We start from the raw sequence: 19288 nt of genomic DNA on the forward strand, positions 1-19288 counted from the left end.
GAACTCTGGGAGCTGCTATCCCAGGAGAACGCTGGGAGCTGCTATCCCAGGAGAACTCTGGGAGCTGTTATTCCAGGAGAACTCTGGGAGCTGTTATCCCAGGAGAACGTTGAGGAAAAGCCAGGGGAATCTGACACCCCCCAGGTCACACACAGCCAGTCTGGCACAGCAGGCACTCATGGCACGAGGTAAGGCATTTATTTGCTGCCTCTCCAGCAGGGAGAGGGCTCAGAGTCCAGTTTGGAAGGAACTGCATGGCCTTTGGTGAGGTGAGCTGGAAGAGCCTTCTCCTGCCACCCTGTGCCTTCCTGTGATGGTGTGGCTTCATCCCCAGCCTGGGGCTGGACAGGGAGATAAGAGCTGTGGATGCACTCTGCTTGTTCCAGGTCCCCAGGCGCTCTGCTAGAGTTCATTCTTGCAAGAACCTGGAAAGATTAGAGAAAAAAAACATAAATTCAGCCAGATAAATCCAGTCATTAGCCTGGCTTTGGTTTGTGACTTTTCCAGGCAGAATGAGACTGATCTGAACCTCTGGGAACGTCACCCACACTTGCTGCTTTCCTTTTGGCAAACAGCCACAGGCTGGTTTCATCCCCCCCACACTCGGGAGTGTCACTGTCACCTCCCTGGCATGTCACAGTCCTTGCCTGGGCCCTGTGCACGATGTCCCCAAATCCAGTGACACTAACACCTGTGCTGGATCAGGGGCCAAAATCATTACAGAGCTCTGACCTGGTGCCTCTGCTGGTGGTTTTAAGAAGAGAAAATAATTTATTTGGTCATTGCACACATCCCCCATTGAGTTATCAGTTGTAGGATAGCATTCAGCTGGGAAATGCTCCACCAGGCACAGAACAGGGATGGCTGAGGGCTCCATGGGATGCCCTGTGAGCCTCAGAGCTTGCTGGGGTATGAAAGGACAGCTTTGTGTCCTACAGGGACCATGAAAAGAAACAAAAACAGGTTTTGCTTGCTGAGACAGACTTGGCAGAAATTAATTTCAGGACTTTGGAGTCATCCTTTGGAATGAATCCATGTTACCTTGTGATACTGTTCACATTCCTCTGTGCTGTCACTAATAATATGTGCAGGGCACTACTAGAAAACCCAGCCTGCTGGAACCCTCAGTGGTTCTGGTAATTACCCCTTTCTGAGATGGTTTTTAAGTGTCTATTTGCAGCTACTTTGTTTTCAGCCAAGTTCTTTGAATTCTTTTTCCCTCTCAGCCATCACTGCAAGCGCTGAACTGGGACTGAATATGCCCTGAACCAGTTTCTCCTGAGTCTTTCCAAGACTCAGCAAGCTGCTGTTGCACACCCCAGCCGTGCCTAGTTTCTGGAATTCTTTAATGGGAAAATGAGCTGCAGAGAGCTGCCTATCAAAATAAAAGAATTCAGCTGGTTGTGTTCTGCTTGGAGCCCAGGTGAGCAGCACAGGGACCCAAGGGGATGCTGAACCCCCCACCTCCAGCCATTTCACACATGACAGCTCTCACTGGGGTCCCTTCCTCAGTTTACTTCTTCAGAGACCCTCTCTGGTGCCCTTACTGGCCTGTAAACTTCTAAAAGAAATGCCTGAAACTTCCCAAGGTCATAAATCTGCCAACTTCTGCACGCTCCCTAAACTTCCCTGATTGACTTTTTGGACTGTTAATTTGCTAGGAGCTGGGGGTTCTTTCCTAAGGACTGAGTTATCAGGAAGGGACAGCAGCTGCTACAGGTGCCCCACTGCTCCCACTGCCTCCTCAGCTCTGCCCCACAGCCACGTTTCCATGTGCCAATCCTACAATTTTTGGCTGCTACAAGGGCAGTCAGATGGTGCAGCCGTGGAAACAGCTTTGAAACAAAGCTAATGGGCTGTTTGTGTTCATCCTTTATTAATTACAGGCTGCTGAGCTTGAGACAGATCCAGATTAGCAGTGGCATATGTGTTACTGATCTTGCTGGCCTGCATCTGCTCCCCGTGGCCAGGATGGCTGGAGGGAGATCCTTCCCTGCTGCTTTTTCCAGGCACTTACACGTCTCCAGCCGCTCCTCCAGGAAAGAGATCTGCTCGCTCAGGGAGTCGATCCTGTCCAGCTGCTGCAGGGAGTGGGACAGGCGGCTGATGGGGTCTGCACCAACATCCTCTGGTGGCATCAGGTTGTAGAAGGGGGCTAGCACCAGCTGGAGCTTCTGCAGGGAGAAGGGGAGCAATGAGAGCATCCCCCCAGGCCAGCAGGACCACCTGGGGGGGCTCAAGGGGCTGTGGGTGTGCTCAAAGGGCTGGAAAAGCCGTGGTGTGGGCGCTGTGGGCAGCACAGCTGGGATTGCTGCTGGGATGTTAAAAATAGAGCTGGGAGGAGGGAAACCCTGGCTGCAAACAGCCCCGGGTGGGAGCTGGCTGAGCAGGAACAGGGCAGGGGCATGTGCTGCAACTCGCCTGCTCCAGCGCTTCCACTCTGCTCCTCAGGTCCTTCATTTCTTCCTTCATTTCACTGGAGGCACCTGAAAAAGTGACCAAGGGAATGTCAGTGAGTAAAAGCCCACTGCTGAGGTGAGGTGGAAGCTGCTGGGGAGAAAGACACAGGGCTCTGGCCAAGCTCTGCTCCCCCAGAGCATCAGCTGGACCTGCTGGCATCTAGTCCAGCTGCTCCTGCTGCTGCAGCACCTGCAACAAAGTGGGGAGGGTTTCAAGCAGTGATGCTTAAAGGACAAAAGATCTGGTGGATCCTGGCCTTTGGTGCCCGTGTTGCCAAAAAACACCCAGCTCTGCCCTGTGCTGCGGTGGGCACAGGGGATTGTCCCTGCTGAGGGCCCTGCACAGGGGTGGATGCAGGTGGGGCACGTGCAGGCCGTCCCAGATGTTTGCTGCGTGATGCCCGTGCTGGCCACAGCGCATTATTACTCACGGTACGAGTTTGAAGTGTCACAGCGCGTACCAAAAGTAATAATGGGCCGTCACCAGCGGCGCCCGCCGCTCCTCGTGGCTCCAGACACGCCCTGCAGGAACGAGGATGATGAGGGAGAGAGCAGACACATCCCAGACACCTCCAGCCACAGCCCTGTCACCCTCACAGATGGATTTGTGCTCAGGAGAAGTTGAGTGGGAGAAGCGCTGCTGGGTCAGCCAGAATAAAGCTGAGGGACTCTGTTGTCCCATCTCCTGCCACTCCTGCGATGCTGAGTGTTCCCTCAGCTCTCCCTGCAGACCCCCACAGCTGGGCTGAGTGTGGGGACAGGATACCTGCTTGGCTGGAGCTGTCTGGCGCTGGCAGCAGGGGCTGGCAGCCCTTGTCATCGGCAGCAAGGCTGAAGCCGTCCCGGCAGGCGCAGTGGAAGCTCCCGGCTGTGTTGATGCAGAGCTGGCTGCAGCCGTGCCTCTGGCTGGCACATTCATCCACATCTGCAACGCAGGAACAGCTAATGAGGAGGGGACAGGGTGAGGGGCACAGGTGGCTTAGCACAGGGGGCTGCAGTGGAACCCCAGTGAGTGCCCCACAGTGAGCTGGTGTTTGGGCCGGACACAGCTCTGGGTGCCTGAGCTAATCTGGAGGGGGTCTGGCCTCCTCCCCTCCTCCTGCTGCCCCCACACCACAGCCAGAAGGAGAAGCTGTGGTCAGAAATGTCCCAGTCTGGCCAGGCAGTGCTCAGCTCTCATCCCGGATTTACAGCCGGGGTTTTGGTTCCAGCCAGCTGTGGCGAGGAGCTATCAGCCTTTCAAGTGTGTACAAAACCCAGTAACCTCTCCTCACACGGGGGAGTTATTAAAGCTGTTCCCACAAAGCTGAAGCTCTTCCCACGCCCGGGCAAATCTGTTTTAGGCAGTGGGAAAATCCTTTCCCCTGGAGCTGGAGCTGTCAGCAACGGGCTCAGCCCTGCCTGGCCCAGCATGGGTCAATGCCACACACTCCTCCTCTGCCTTACAGGAGGCTGGAAAGCTGGGAAAAACTGGGAAATGCCGTGGTAGGGGTTTGCAGCACTGGTGTGCACCACACTGCCTGATTTCTCCACGCTGTGAGGAGCACTGGGCTCTTCCTGTGCTGCAGAGGAGCCTGGACATCACCAGGCTTCTCCTCCACCCCCAGATATTTTTGGTTTATGGATTTTTAGTCTCTGCAGTAAAAGGGCATTTTAGTTTACAGCGAGAGTTTACAAAGGCTGGGAGGGATGATCACAAACACAGGATCCCAGGCTGGCCCCACAAGGGCTCTGTGCTGCAGGGAGGCTCACAGCTCTGCTCCCACTGAGCCAGCACGGAGCAGCAGGCAGAGAAAACGGGGCTGCACAGGAGGGAGCACTGAGGCAGCCAAAGGGAGGTCAGACCTCCCCTGGGAGCCACACTTCCCATAATTTCCTGGAGCAGGCATTGTTCATGTGTGTGCAGAGGCCCAAGGTCTGATAAGGGCTAAGGTCTGACAAGGTCCCTGTCCCCACGGCAGCTGGCATGCTCCCAGGAGAAGCTCTCCAGCAGCAGCAGCAGGGCAGGTATGACACAGGGAGCAGGGACAGAGGGGACAAGGCCAGTACCTGTCTGGCAGGTTTGCCCCGTCCAGCCGGGGGGGCAGGAGCATCTCCCGGGGAAGGCGCAGCTCCCGCCGTTCTGGCACGGCTCCCAGCACAGAGCTGTGGGAGGAACACCACACAGCATCACCCAGCAGCTCTGGGGCTCCCCAGCTCCCTCCCTCCCACCCTGCATGTGTGCACACCCCAAAACACACCAGCACCACACAGCAGGGCTGAGCTGCCCAGAGGGAACAGGACTTAGGGTGGGTGGAAGGAAGAGGAGCTGGAAAGAAGCTGAGGGGTCTGCAAGCTGCAAAGATGGGAAGGAGGAGGGTAACAAGCAGCAGCAGCCCCCTGTGCCATGCTCTGAGCTCACTGGCTGCTGCTGTGGTTTGTATTTGTTGCCTCCTGAAAGGGTTTCTCATCCATTTCTGCTGATTTAGATGGGAAGGACTTGTTTTATTTATCCTCTGCTAACTAAAAAGGTGATAAGTGATCCCAAAGGAATAAGGCCCAAGAGGCAGCAGAGAAAAGCTGGGAATTAATCAGATATTGAACCGCATTTGGCTGTGATGCTGAAAATTCAATTCAGGGAGGATGCACCTGACAGGCAGAGGGTTGGTAAATGAGAGAAGTGGTCCTGGAGCCCCTCCAGGGACACGAGGGGGTGTGGGGACAGGGCAGTGGTGACCCAGCAGCTCCTTACCTCTGTTACAGCCCAGCGTGTGGCCGTTTGCTCTGCTCCAGCCAGGACAGCACGAGGCCACGGGCTGGGCCAGCTGCCTGGAGCTCTGCCTGTAGACAACCCTGTAGATGGTCCTGCAAGGCAAGGCTGGGCTGAGCTGTGTGCCCCAAAGCTGCATCCTGCTCCCACAGCAGCTCGGGGCGCTGCCAGGAGCTGGGACACCCATCCCTGGGGTGGAGCAGGATCTGGCTGCTCACCTGTAGGTGCTGCAGAGGCGGTGGCCCTGGCAGGTGGTGAGGTAGGGTTGGTACACGGGCTGCAGGTGGGACTCGGTGTGGGTGCTGGGGTGGCGTGGTGGCCCCGTGGCTGAGCACACCCTGCGCCTGGGGACACAGGGTTTGGTCAGTCCCCAGCCAGGACACGGCCCCAGCTCCCCTCTCTGCACTGGGCTAGTGGACAGCAGTGCCTGCTTGCCCCAGTGACATCAGAAACCACTTGGAGCTGTTTGGGGTCAGTGACACAGCTCTGGAGCGGGCGCTTCCTCCCCCGTCCCGTGGGACCCAGATTTAGGGATGATTTACTCATTGCATTCATTGTCTTCCTTCCCCTGAAATCACTCACTTTCTGGGTGGATTTTTCCTTTCTGAGACTTTTGCATTCCTGAAACGGATGCCCCTGTGGTCACCAAGAAATTAATGATTTCACAGGAAGGGTCAGGCTCACCGCAAAAAAAAATTAGAGGTTGGATAAAAAGCACTCCTCAGCCTTCCTAAGATAAGTGCTATCCAGTAAAAAACTTTCCCAAGGTTAACAGCCAAAGTGGTCTTGCTTAAACATCCTTTTTTCAACCGTTTCCAGCCCAAACAGGTCAGTCCCACTGAGGGACCCATCTACTTGTCTCAGCCTCCCAGTTCAATTAGAAACTAAAATAAAAAGTCTGGGAATTAGCATGGACATCAGATGGTTTCCATTAACTCCAGAAAACTCCTCTCAGCCTCATGATTAATGTTATAGAAGATGCAGTTTTTAAATGGCAATTGTTTGCTCTGTGAAATCCAGAACAAAGTTTTAGCTGCAGCCTGTGCGTGTGAGCGAGGAATTCAGCTGTGGTTTCAGTCCTGGACAGAATGTGAAAGGTTTGACGCTGGAGGAGCGTTTCGGTGTAAAAACAAACTTTGTAGAAAATGTGAGCTGTGTCTGGGGGAGGGTTTTGAGCTGCAGCTCCTCTCAGCTGGGGAAGAAACTGGGGCACTGAGCTCTGGGCTTCCTCAGCCCCAGCAGGAGCTGAGCTGTGCCTGCCCAGGCTGTGCTGGGATCCAGGGAGTTCTCCCAGACCCATTTCCCAGAAAGGGAAGGGGAATTGCTGGAGCTGCCACTGCCCCAGCAGCATCCTGGGGGGCACAAAGCACAGCCCAGCTTTCCACACCGGGGTCCCTGGGTGTCCATCAGAGCTGGCAGCTGTGTCCTCCTCTGATGGGAGCGGCATCCTTCAGTGACAGCGTGTTCACAAGGCTTCATTTGTGTGCTAGCAGGATTGCACACATTATTTTCATGAAGGATGTGCTTGAAAGAGGCTGTAATAATTCCTGAACAGCTCAGGAGTTGATGAGCTTTGACTCTCCTGGACAAAATGCCCAGAGCGTCTTGGTGTCCCTGCATGGAGTTAAACAGAGCTGGGACATTTCCTCTGAGAGAGGTTTTAGCTTCAGTGAGAAAGCAAACAACCAGCAACAGGCTGCTGGGCCCTGGGAGAGCTTTTTCCACCTCCTCACCAGCCCAGAGAGCAACACAGGGCTGCTCCCCCCACGAGAGGACGTGCCTCACCCTGCTGGGTGGAGAACACACCTGAGAGGTGCAGAGAAAACAGAGCCTTACCCTGCCTGGGCAAAGCCCTCCATGCTGGCGGTGCTGAGGATGAGGAGGAGTCCCCAGAGGAGGCAGCTGAGGCTCCACATGTCCCGTGTCCTGCTCGTCTGTGGGATGTGCTGGCTCCTACTGCATGGCTCGTCCTTCAGTGGGGATCCCTGCAAGAAGGAGAGCAGCACTGTGAGGGAGGGAGGACATTTCAGGAGAAAATTATTCACTGAGAGAGTGATTGTGCACTGGAATAGTCTGCCCAGGGAGGCAGCAGAGTCACCGTCCCTGTGTTTAAAAAAAGACTGGACGTGGACTGGACTGGATGTGGCACTCAGTGCCATGGTTTAGTTGATAAGGAGGTGTTATCCTTATCAAAGGATTGATCTCAAAGGTCTTTTCCAGCCTAGGTCATTCTGTGGTTCTCTGAGGTGTCCCTGCCCAAAGCTGTGGGGACAAACCCCTGGCAAGGTGGGAGTGGCTCCAGGCACAAACCCACCTTGCCCCGCTGGTCTCACCAGTGTGGCACAATGTTTAATTCAGGAATTATCCTTGATTTACCCCGGGGGATGCCTGGAGATGCTCTCAGGGTGGCAGGAGCTGTGCAGTTGTGTGTTTGGGGCAGGGAAGGGACGTGTTTTGCCTCCAACTCGCTGCCAGTTCCAGGCAGCGAGGGCAAAACAATGGCCTGTCATTTCTTAATGCACACAGCATTGTAAAGCTGTGTTTTCCCACCACATTAAACACTGAAATCTGATCTTCTTCTCTTTAAAACACAAATTCGTGACAGAGAAAAGTGCTGTAAGGGCCATATGTACCATCTGCAGAGTCGGCTCTGAGGCACAAACCGAGAGGTTTTGATTTTCTCGCAGAGGACAAATACGAAACAAGGCTGAAGAGGGTCAGTAACAATATCCAATTGAAACAATATCTCATTTAAACAAACCACTTGGCCTCCGGATGGCAGCAGCTGAAGGAGGAAGAAATAAAGAAACCCACCTAAAATATGCATCAATTAAAGAAAGAACCTTCTGATTAAACTTTCTGAAGGGGGAGACTACACAAGAAACCTTCTAAGAATGCAGATACAGTGATCTGCAAATCAACTTTCTAAAATCCCCACATGCTGTAGGGCAGGATTGGACTGGAAAATTGCAGTTTGATCCCCAAATTCCATCGGGAAATCCCAACTCTGAGACAGATTGTTACAAATAACCATGGCAAATCTGCAGACCCTGCAGGTCTCCAAGCCCTTCTCCAAGGCACTCAGGATCGTCCTTTCCTTGGTGCAGGAGAAGAATCTGAGGCAGGGAGAAATGGAGATTCACATCAGGAGAGAGACCAGCCTGGTGCCTTCCTGCCCCTTAATATCAAATGTCAAATATCAAATATCCCAGCAGATTTCCATGAAAGCCCAGCCCTGAGGATGGAAGGAGGATTTTGGTGCTTTAAAGCCTGTAGTCCTTCATTCTTCTTCAAACACAGCAATTAGGTTATTTTCCTAATGAATGTATGGTGCCTCCACCATCAGGAAAGCAAATCTTGCTTGTCCTGCAGGATTTTTAAAAATATTGAAGGAGTTTTCCCTCTCCTCAGTCCTCCTGGAGACATTCCAAGGACACTGCACAGAACACACCAAGTCCCCTTTGCTCTGTCAGCCAGCTTTTCCCAGGGCTATACTGGGACACAAAACTTCCCAACAATCCCAGATCCAGATTCTCAGTGCTGCTCCTCAAGTCTGGAAGTCAAACCCTGCCAACCATCTCCATCCTCCCACAGGATTCCCGTGGCTGCCATGGGAGCTTTCCTTGTGGGGAAGGCAAGAAACACAGGGCACAAGCCTAAAATACAGTTTGTTTTTTCACTTTGAACTGGGGCAGCACTTCCCTACCTCGAGGAGCCCTCTGGGCTATAAAATTATGGTTGCTTTGTAACAGAAAAAGCTGTAAAAGTAGAAAATAAGATAGCCTAGATTTGTCTTTTTTATGGGTTAACAAAAATCAACCTCTTAAAAGCTGCTGAAGATCATCCAACCTGTTGCCACCGTCTATCCCACGCTTTTTTAAAGCATAGAACTTAGAGAAGAAAAAAATGATGCTCAAGAAAATATTTTAAAAGACCTTTTAAGCCTCTCAGATGAAGAGGTGAAGCCCCATGGTCTGACAAGTGAAATTATGTCTTAGGGTTCAGCGACACCATGCAGGGAGCGGATGTGGGTGTCTCGGGGAGCCATAGGGACACGGGTGTCCCTTGGGGAGATGGGGACATGGGTGTCTCGGGAGCTGTAGGGACACGGGTGTCCCCGAGGGCAGTAGGGACACGGATGTCCCCGGGGGGCTGCAGGGACACGGGTGTCCCTTGGGGAGATGGGAACATGGGTGTCCCGGGGGGTGTAGGGACACGGGTGTCCCAGGGCTGTAGGGACATGGGTGTCCCCGGGGCTGTAGGGACACGGATGTCCCCGGGGCTGTAGGGACACGGATATTTCGGGGGGCCGTAGGGACACGGATGTCCCCGGGAACCGTAGGGACACCCGTGGGGAGGAGGGGACGCGGGTGTCCCGGGGCTGTAGGGACACGGATGTCCCCGGGGCCGTAGGAACACGGATGTCCCCGGGGGGCTGCAGGGACACCCGTGGGGAGGAGGGGACGCAGATGTCCCGGGGCTGTAGGGACACGGGTGTCCCCGAGGGCTGTAGGGACACGGGTGTCCCGGGGGGCCGTAGGAACACGGATGTCCCCGGGGGCCGTAGGGACACCCGTGGGGAGGCGGGGACACGGATGTCCCCGGGGGTTGTAGGGACACGGGTGCCCCAGGGGGTGTAGGGACGTGGGTGTCCCGGGGGACCGTAGGGACACCCGTGGGGAGGCGGGGACACGGGTGTCCCGGGGCTGTAGGGACACGGGTGCCCTCGGGGGGCCATAGGGACACCCGTGGGGAGGAGGGGACGCGGGTGTCCCGGGGGGCTGCAGGGATGTGGGTGTCCCGGAGGGCCGTAGGGACACGGATGTCCCGGGAGGTTGTAGGGACACGGGTGTCCCCGGGGGCTGTAGGAACACGGATGTCCCCGGGGGCCGTAGGGACACCCGTGGGGAGGCGGGCACACGGATATCCTGGGGGGCTGTAGGGATGTGGGTGTCCCGGGAGCCGTAGGGACACCCGTGGGGAGGAGGGGACACGGATGTCCCGGCGATGCTCCCGCGGCCGCCGCAGCCCGAGCCCTGAGCCCTCCCAGCCCCCCGCGCTGCGGTACCGAGCCCCGCTCCGCCCGCACCCCCGTCCCCCGCCCGTCCCCGCCGGGGATGCTGCCGGTCCCCCCGCCCCGGCCGTGCCGAGCCCCGGGCGGCGCCCGCCGGGACTCACCGGTGCCGGTGGCGGAGCCGCGGAGTCGCCGCCGCGCCGCGGCCCCCCGCGCATTCCTTCCCCCGGCCCCGGCCGGTCCCTCCGCCCCGGCCCAATGAGCTCCCGGCGGGGAGGAAAGCGGAGCCTCCCGAACGGGGGGAACCACCGGGGATCTCCGCTTGCCCCCGCCCCGCCGGTCCCCGCCGGTGCTGCCCGGTCCCCGCACGGCTCCCCGGGAGCCGTGCGGGGACCGGGCAGCACCGGCGGGGACGGGGCAGGAGCCCCGAGGCGCCCCCGGTGAGCGGAGGCTGCTGGAGTGTCGCAGGTGCTGTCGCTGATGGGGACGGGGTTGCGGGGCGCTCCTGCCCCGGGTGGGTGTGGAGCCTTACCTGTGACCCGGGGCAGGAGCAGCCCCCGGCCCCACGAGTCCCATGAACCCCAGAGCCCCACGAGCCCCACGAGCCCCACAAACCCCACGAGCCCCACGAGCCCCACGAGCCCCCACGAGCCCCACGAACCCCACGAGCCCCACGAACCCCACGAGCCCCACGAACCCCACGAGCCCCACGAGCCCCACGCTGCGGGGCCCCCCAAGGGCCAGCCCGGCTGGGATTAACAGCGAGAGACATCGCGGCTCAGCCCCGGCCCTCGCCCAGGGCTGTGCGGACTCCCCGGGGGGATGGTCCATCACAGGACGGGGCAAATTGAATTGTCTTTACTAAAAATCTCTGTCCTGGTCCGCACTCCCCACCCTGAGCACAGAGGATTTGAGGAGGAAACTCATCCCTCCCCGGGTTAGAGACCTGCTCCAGACCCTCCCGCCGTGCCCGTTAATCCCCTTGAGCTCCTTCAGGAGCCGGTGGTGTGTCCAAGGATGCTTAGAAAATTCCTTGGAAGCGCCCCAGCTGCAGAGGGACCCTCCGGGGTGACACGCAGGGCTCAGCCCCGGCTGCCCAACACCTGCCCCGGGACAGCTCGGGCAGCCCGAGCCCAGCTGCCTACAGGCTTCTCCTCTCAAATGCCCAGTTATGTATCAAAGCGGCTCGGTTTGTGCCAAATTGCCACTTGTTTTGTCTACATTTTTGTCTGGAAAATTAGAGCACAGAGGGTTATTGTTTCTCAAATGACTTAGGCGCCTGCCCGTGCACAGAATCACTCTTAAAGATAGCAGGGATCTGATGTGTAAATGAATGGCAGGATGCAGCCCCCTGGGAATATTTGTTCCCATTAAGCCCTGCATTTAAAGGAAATATTTACCGATTCAACAATAATGGCTCCAAGAGAACAACTGAGATCACTGGCCCATCCCCTCTGTTTCCTCAGGGATAGGCTGGGGCTGCTGATGGGACTGGAGCTGCCTCGGGCCGTGCTGCACCCTCGGGGGAGCTGATGGGTGCTTGGGGCTCTCCGTGTAAAAGGAGCTTTGGTGGGATGCTCCCTGAGAAGGGAACAGAGGGAATCCTCTCTGGAAGTGCTGGTGGAGATGGAGATCCCTCCCAGCAGCAGGGAAAGGTTTGCTGGTGCTGCTGGAAGTGCAGCTCTGTGTTGTGAAGCATCTCACACGGGTTTGTTCACCCTCCAGAGCCATCCTACCTCTGGGGAATGATTTCAGCTCCCTTAATTTCATCAGCACAGGCAACTTCTCCCAAGGGCCTTGGAAGCACACTAATTATCTTGTTATGCAGAGAGCATTATTGGTTTTTTTCTGGTGTACGGGGGAGATGAAGAGAGCCTGAATTATTGTCTAATAATTGCAAAATGCATGTGGAAGCCAGAGCTTCTCTGTGTGGCCATACTGAAAACACAGGATCTCATCTTGCAGCGGAGACAACTCACCTCATCCACGCTGCTCCATCAGGTGTCCTGGGCAGGGATCCTTTGCATAAGGAGCATCTTGGTTTCTTTCTGTGAGGACAGAAAAGGGCCAGTGTTACACTCCCTTTGTCAGGCAGAGAGCAGTGACCAACCCTCACCCACGATGGACCTGGTGCTCCCTGGACACTCCCAAAGATCCCTGCAGGGTGGTGGCCACAGAGCCACCACCAGAGAGACACTGTCACACCCATGGCAGGGCATGAGGAAACCCATCCCCATCCCACAAAGGGTGTTTCAGGAGCATCCCATGGCCCTGATCCCGCTTGCTGTGATCCCAGTGGGAGTGCAGGCAGAGCCACGGTGCCTTGGCACCTTTTGGGGCTGAACAGGGGCTGATGAGCAGAAGGGATTTGCTGAGCAGGATCTATCCCCTCCAGCAGCTTTGCCAGTGCTCAAGGCTGGCATTTTCCAAGAACCCAGGAAAATAGGAGTGCACCTGGCACACTCTCCTAGGTGTATCCCAGCTCACCTCCCTGATTTGTGATCCCATCTGCTGCTCCCCAGAATTCTCTTTTACCATGACACTCTCTTTTACCATGACACTCTCTTTTACCACGACACTTTACTTTACCATTTACCCTCATTTAAGGACAAGCATCCCTCACTGCCCAGGAAAGCTTTGCATGAATCCCTGGGATTCCAAGAGCAAATTTGATGTTGAGGAAGAGGATGGACTCGTCCTTCAGCACTCCTCACAGGACACCACCACACAGCACAGGACCAAGCACGCTTCTTCCAGGAACCCCACTGGAGCCTTATCAGCCACAGGCAGCCACTCCTTAAGTGCACTGAGCATTTTAAATTCTGCCAGTATTTTAACTGCAGAAAGTTTCCTTCCCAGTTCCATTTATTGAGTCAAATCTTTGCTCGAGCAAGTGCCCGTGTCAGCTGCTGAAGAACTGCACGCAGCCCATTAAAAGAGCATTTAATCCTCCGCTCTCAGGGAGGGTTCTGTGCCTTCTGTGCTAATATTCATTATGCTGGGAGGGAAATCCCCCAGGACAAGGCCTGGCAAAGCTCCCTTGGAAGCAGAGGAGTTATGCCAGGTCAGAGTGGGGGAAGATCAGATCTGTTGGCACTGTTAATGTCAGTGTGATGAGCTCCTGACAAAGGCAGCAGGGGATTTTGGCTCCTGCCTGAATTCAAAGTCCTCCCTTGCCCGATGTTTTACATTTTTCCCCCACAGCTTTCTCCCTTGCACACCAGAACTGTACTCCCACGACATCTAACATTAATGCTTGTCTCCAGGCCAGCAAAGAAATGTTTCTGCCCAGCCTCCCTCTTGGATTCAACAACGTCAAAACCTCCTTGTCTCCCACAGGTTTTACCACCAGCGTGAGCTGGGAGATCCCAGATGCCAGGCTGAGCACCAGGCTGGCTGTGCAGGTGAGATTTTCACCCACCTCCCCATTTCCTAGAGCCTGCCAAGCCCTGCCTGGGCATCCAGCCTCCCCCTGGAGCATCCACGGGGGATCAAGGGCTGGAGCTGGGGGCTGGAAGTGCTTTCCCTGTTTGGCAGGAGAGCCTGGAGGATGGGAGGCATCTGGGCATGAAGAAGGAAGGATTAACAGTGGAGAATTAAATCCCACATCAGGAACCTGCTCTTTAGAGAGGAGCACTTGCAGCCCCGCAGAGAAACGGGACGTGCCCAGGCACACGAGCTCTCCCCAAGCAGGAGTGCTGGAGGGACAGATGGATGGGGACACAGGCAGGACAGTGACACACATACAGATGCAAAACCTTCCAGCCCCCACCCACCCCTGCAGTGCACAATGGGCTCTCACTGGGCTCCACGGGGGTCTGGCACACAACTGGAGGCACTTGCTGAAGCAAAAGGGAATTTTTGGTGCTTCTCAAAAATAGAAGAAAGGAGGAATGGAGCTTTTTTTTGCTGTTCTAGGACAAACTCTTCTGCTCGGGACTTCATGAGGCTGTTTGTAAACTTTACACTTCAGTTCAAGCTTTGGAGCAGCCCCTGTTCTGCGGGGCTCTGGGAGGGAAATGACCTCCCACTATTCTGTTCTGGCTCATATTGTTCTCAGCTGCGTCAGCTGCACTCCAGCGATCTCAGTGGAAATCTAGAGGAGCCCACTGATGGCAGTGGGATAAAACCAGGTCAAACCAAGAAAAGAACTTGACCCATAACTCTCACTCTTGTTGCCACCAGTGGCTCAGGACTCTGCATATTAAAACTGAGACCTGAGCCTCACAAAGTGATTTCTTTTTTTTTTTTTTTTTTGTGGCCTGAGTAAGAATTCACAAGCAATAATTGTCTCAGGACTACTGTGTTCTAACTTAAGGTGCCCATGGGGACAACCAGCAGCTGAGCTGGAGTTGTGCAAAAACAAATGCAGGAACAGGGGACCATCCCATAGCCAGCTTTATTTTCCCCTATTGAATTTTTATTTACATTTAGAGGATGCAGCAATAGCTGCAGTGTAAAAGGTGGGAAATGATTCATCCCACCCAAGAACAAACTGAATTTTGTGGCTTTCTGTAAAATTTCCCTGGCAAAAAAACCTGGCAGTGGTCCCTACTGAATCAGCACATGGGAGGTGTGGTGGGATAGCTGGGAGCTGCAGGATGGCTCAGCCCCTTCACCAGCCCAGGGAACAGCTCAGCAGAGAGCCTTTCCCACAAGAAATCCTTCTCTGATTATCTTTCTCTTCCAGGGGAAAGTTTCCAGCTGCAGGAACCTGCCCTGGGTTGTGGGCAGGACAGGGATCCTGGAGCTCCCTTTGGGAGAGAGGAAAGGACAGTTCTGATCCCACTTTTCATTGCAGAGACACTTTTGTTTCCCTGGGACCTTTCCCTGGTGTTTCTCCCCGCCCTGCTGCTGCTGCTGGGACAGTGGGGAGGGTTCGGTTACCCCAATTTGTCGCAGTTTGTAAATCTGCCTCCCCACCTGCAGCAGCAGAGCCCGGGAAAAGGCTGGAAGGAGCCTCCAGACCGGATCCAATTTCTCATCCTTACCTCCAGGGAAGCTTGGGAGAGCTGGTGGTGGAACAGCAGAGAGGGGGAGTCGCTCCAGCGGCAGATCCCAGGGAAGAACAGGGAGAATCTGCCGGGGCAGATCCGCGTTTCCCACTGCCCAGAGGTCAGGTGGATTTTTGAGGATGCTCCAGCTCCAGCCACAGCGGCCTTCCACAGCCTCCCAAGCACTGCCAGACCTTCCCAATCCAGCTTGAAATTCATTTAAATCGCTGGCAAAGCCTTGTTGTTTCTTTCTGTGTTTGATTCTCTGCTCGGGGGTTTGGTTCCATGAATGCTGGACCCTGGGAAAAAAGATGCTGGGTTATTTCTACCAAGAGCCTTTCACTGGTGTGGTTCTGCTCTGTATTCCTGCACAGCCAGACAGTGCCTGGGTATCCCAGCTGTTCCTTTATCCCAAAATACCCCGGCTGCCTCACTGGAAGCCTCCTGCCTGCACCGTGCAATGCCACAGATGAGGACAGCAGGACCCACAGGTAGTTGCAGACAGCATGAAAACCACCCAGCTCCGTGGTTATAAATGTGGGAGGCTTTGCTGAGCTCCTGGTGTGCACAGCCAGCACGATCCAGGCTCGGCTGTTAGTCAGGACAAGCCTTGGTGGGAGAGCCAGGACAGTCCCTGCCCACATCCCTGTCCTGCCCCACATCCCAGCAGCACACAGAGGGGAGCAGAGGGCACAGCAGGGAGGATGGACAGCCCGGTGATGTACCAGAGGTATGCAGAGAGCAGGCAGAGGGAAAAGGGAGGGAGTTACAGAAAGAAAAGAGATTAGCTAAGAATTTCCAGCTATCTCACAGGAATTTGCACAAGTGTTCGCAGCCTCTACATGCACAGGAGGTAAAATTTACCCACTGGCTTCTCCTGCCCGTGAAAAAAAGCCTGAATGCCAGTGGGGTGACTTAAAAATAACAGTGCTGGAGGCTGGGCTGTGCTCAGAGCAAAGCCGTGCTCAGCACGTGGCTGACAGCAGCTCCTGCCTCGCACACCTGGGTGCTCCAAGGGATGCTTTGCACACCTGGGTACCCCAAGGGATGCTTTGCACACCTGGGTGCCCCAAGGGATGCTTTGCACACCTGGGTGCTCCAAGGGATGCTTTGCACACCTGGGTGCTCCAAGGGATGCTTTGCACACCTGCTCACTCCGTGCTGAGTGTTCAACCATCCCCAAGGCTCCCAGCACCACGAGCAGGGGCAAAACCCACTCAGAGCTCACGAGGACGTGCTCCCGCTGCCCGCAGTGCCAGCTCCCCATCCCATTCCATCCCATCCCATCCCATCCCATCCCATCCCATCCCATCCCATCCCATCCCATCCCATCCCATCCCAATCTCCTCATCTCATCCCAAATCTCCTCATCTCAACCCAAACCTCCTCATCCATCCCATCCCATCCCATCCCAGCCCGTCCATCCCCGCTGGGCTCTGTGGTACCTTGGGTGTCCCCTGTCCCCCGCCGTGCTCCCCGCTGGCTCTCGGTGCCCATCCCTGCCCGGCCACGCCGTGTCCAGCGGCCCCGGGCACCGTCCCGGTGTCCCCGGTGTCCCCGGTGTCCCCGGTGTCCCCGGTGTCCCCGGCATGGCCGGCAGCGCGCAGGCAGAGGTGGCTGCTGAGGTGGAAGGGCGGCTTTTTATGCTTTTCTTCCTGTATAAATCAGGCCGGGGATGGACAATCCCAGACAGGACTTCCTGCGTGTGTTGTGAGCTGATAACGGGCGCCGCCAGGAGAACAAACACGGCCGCCCCGAGGGGGAGAGGGGCCACGGGGCGGGACCCCCACGCCGAGCCCACCACCACGGAGAGGAGGCAGCCACGAGTCCCCACGGACAGGGCTGCTGGCCCAGGCTCCCTCTGAGCCTCACACCAGGCCTGAGATGGGTGGGACCCATCCCGCCCCACTTTGGGGCACATTTTGGCAGCTCCCATCCCTATTCCCCCTCAAAGGGGGACGCTGGGGACCCCCACGGCACCAGGGACCTGTGCCAAGCATGGCAGGGTTGGTGGCCACCTCCTCAAGAGGGGCCATGTCAATGTTGACCACCACTGGAGCATCTTCTGGGGTATTGTGAGCCCCTGAAATTTGGGGTAGGAGGCTGTGCTGAGGTTATTGTCACCCTGTCACACCGTGCTGGGGTGGGAAAGAGAGAGGTGCGTGGTTTGGGCCACTAAACCTGCAGGACATCACCTGGCAAAGGTGTTCCCTTCAGGCCAGGCAGCAGAGAAGTGTGGAAGCAACTGCCCTGATGCCCTCATTTTCAAGCTCATTCAGGTGCAAAACTGATTGTATTCCAAATTTAATCTGTGTGTGTGTGTGTGTGACCTCAGTTCTGGGCAACCAAAGGAGGAACAACACAGTTTGTAAGGGGATTTTGGAACTTCAATCCAGACTAAAAACTGAGGTGTTTTAGAGCTTGAGGACTGTGGCAGTGGCAATTATTTCTCAGCTTTCCAGACCCATGGGCTCTGCTCCTGTCCCAGCAGAGTGCCTGGCATGGATTTAGGGCCACGTGGCACCTGGGGTCCCCTGTGTCCCCAGCTCGTGCCGGCAGCTCCTGCGCAGGCTCGTGGGGAGTGTGGAATTTCTCCCACCCTGATTCAGCAGAACAGTGCTCTGGGCAAATCCCCCGGGAGCTGCAAAATATTCCTGTGTTTATTTATATAAATGCACGGCTAAAGAAAGCCCCCTCTTGTTTTCCTTGGCAGAAAGGGTTTTGGAGGCTGCCCATCACCCTCCCCAGCGCCAGGTGACTGTGTGCCCCGTGTGTGAGTGCCCCCAGTGTGCAGCACTCCCAGCTGAGGGAATCTTTGCTTTCCTCGAGGCAAAAATGAATCTCTGGGTGCTCAAATTAACTGTGGCTTCCATTTTAGCCCATGGAAAAAACTGCCAACTCTGTATGAGGAATTACAAGCCACAAAGGTTTGAGCAGTGTAATAGGGGAATTGACACAGGGTGGAAAAGTAGAATTTTGGGGTTTTTTAGAATGTACTTCAGGGGTACAAGATGGAGGAATCTGGGTGTGTCAGCCTTTTGCTCCTTCTTGTTGCCCTCCACGTCTTGGTGTGATGGTGTCGCTTTTCTATTGGTTTAAGGTAGAAACACACTGTCCAACATAGATTTTAGGCATTGCTAAAGGAACTGTAAGCATGGTACACGTAATTTTGAGTATATAATGTGGGAGACACCCAGGGCTCAGCAGAGACTGCCATGGCTTCTGTGCTAGCTGTACCTCAGCAGCTCAGAGAGAAAATATTACAGATAAGTAAAAATAAACAACATTAAACACTCGGCTTCACGCGTTCCAGACCTTTTTTTCAGCTGCTGGGAGAGGGGAAAAAAGGATTTTCACCCTGTTGGGGTCTCACCAGCAGACCCTGACAGGTGGGGACACGGCCCTGCCCTGCTGCTGTGACCCAGGGGAGCAGCCCAGAGCCTCCCTTGGCCAGGGCAGTGGTGAGGGGCTCTGTTATCTGCCTCTGGTGGGAGATAAGCACTCAGGGCTGACCTGGGGGAGCAGCTGGGATGGCTCCCAGACACTGCCCTGGCTGCTGAGACAGAGTGAAAATTTAACAGGGTAAAAATCCATTTAGATTTAGGTAAAATGTGCCACTTTGAGCTTGCTAAATATGCTGTTTAGTCTAGTTAATATACAGCCCTAAGAAAACTACCCCAGCTAAAGAAAAGAAATGCAAATTTCTGAGCTAAAAAATAAGAAATAAAAAAGACTCCTCAGACCTTAAAACAGGACAGAGTGACCCAAAAGTTCTTTCTGTACTTTCTAACAAAAAAATGAGTGCAAGTATAACTAACTATAAGTGTAATGTAAAATCAACAAAATAAATATACATTAACCTATTGTAAAATTCTAACAAACACCCCTGTGGATGCGTTAACAATCATTAATTGATTTTTGCTCCAAATGCTAAGTGCAGAGCCTTGCTTTCAACAAAGATGCAAACCACACATTTTGAATTCTCTGCCAAAAGCAACACCAAATTATCAATCAAGTAAGGTCTCCCACAGACCTGCCATTTATTTTATGGAATGTCAGACTGATTTGGGTT

The 19288-nt window shown here is 55.1% G+C and overlaps 1 protein-coding gene and 1 non-coding gene across 3 annotated transcripts; both read right to left on the bottom strand.

Annotated features, from left to right (window-relative positions):
• Positions 1-176: 176 nt before the first annotated feature.
• On the bottom strand, positions 177-16831 carry EGFL7 (EGF like domain multiple 7). 2 transcript variants are annotated; one of them, XM_072936530.1, is made up of 11 exons: positions 16662-16831; positions 15214-15515; positions 12202-12270; positions 7045-7193; positions 5427-5552; positions 5191-5303; positions 4509-4604; positions 3226-3384; positions 2422-2486; positions 2018-2174; positions 177-425 (listed from the first exon to the last, which is right to left on the bottom strand). In XM_072936530.1, the coding sequence occupies exons 4-11, from the start codon at positions 7122-7124 to the stop codon at positions 403-405; spliced, it is 819 nt and encodes a 272-aa protein (XP_072792631.1). In that variant the 5' UTR covers positions 7125-7193; positions 12202-12270; positions 15214-15515; positions 16662-16831; the 3' UTR covers positions 177-402. The 2 variants fall into 2 exon arrangements, with proteins under 2 accessions (XP_072792631.1, XP_030142490.4); XM_030286630.4 differs by lacking the exons at positions 12202-12270; positions 15214-15515; positions 16662-16831 and adding an exon at positions 10387-10516.
• MIR126 (microRNA mir-126) lies at positions 2866-2997 on the bottom strand. The gene is given in 1 exon segment (NR_049066.1): positions 2866-2997. It is a non-coding gene; the product is annotated as a microRNA mir-126 (primary transcript).
• Positions 16832-19288: the final 2457 nt, after the last annotated feature.

This window comes from Taeniopygia guttata, chromosome 17 (genome assembly GCF_048771995.1).
Source record: "Taeniopygia guttata chromosome 17, bTaeGut7.mat, whole genome shotgun sequence".
Taxonomy (NCBI): Eukaryota; Metazoa; Chordata; class Aves; order Passeriformes; family Estrildidae; genus Taeniopygia; species Taeniopygia guttata.